At 68.8% G+C, this 247-nt stretch overlaps 1 protein-coding gene across 1 annotated transcript; it reads left to right on the top strand.

Moving 5' to 3' along the window:
- Positions 1-3: 3 nt before the first annotated feature.
- On the top strand, positions 4-241 carry LOC102242081 (CDKN2AIP N-terminal-like protein; the record flags this gene model as incomplete). Its single annotated transcript, XM_005852756.1, has 1 exon — positions 4-241. A coding segment is annotated over exon 1 (238 nt), but the record flags the coding sequence as incomplete, so codon positions are not given.
- Between the last annotated feature and the right edge of the window lie 6 nt (positions 242-247).

The following is a 247-nucleotide window of genomic DNA, read 5'->3' as shown; positions in this document are numbered from 1 at the left end:
GCCATGGTGGGTGGGGATGCTGCCGCGGCGGTGGAGGAGCTGGTTTCTGGGGTGCGGCAGGCGACCGACTTCGCCGAGCAGTTCCGCTCCTACTCGGAGAGCGAGAAGCAATGGAAGGCCCGCATGGAGTTCATCCTGCGCCACCTGCCCGACTACCGCGACCCGCCGGACGGCGGCGGCCGCCTGGACCAGCTGCTGTCCCTCTCCATGGTCTGGGCCAACCACCTCTTCCTGGGTTGCAGGTGCG

This window comes from Myotis brandtii, unplaced genomic scaffold, assembly GCF_000412655.1.
Source record: "Myotis brandtii unplaced genomic scaffold, ASM41265v1 C39900061, whole genome shotgun sequence".
In the NCBI taxonomy this organism is placed as follows: domain Eukaryota; kingdom Metazoa; phylum Chordata; class Mammalia; order Chiroptera; family Vespertilionidae; genus Myotis; species Myotis brandtii.
The sequence above is the reverse complement of the archived record's forward strand: the minus strand, read 5'-3'. Positions and strand labels throughout refer to the sequence as shown.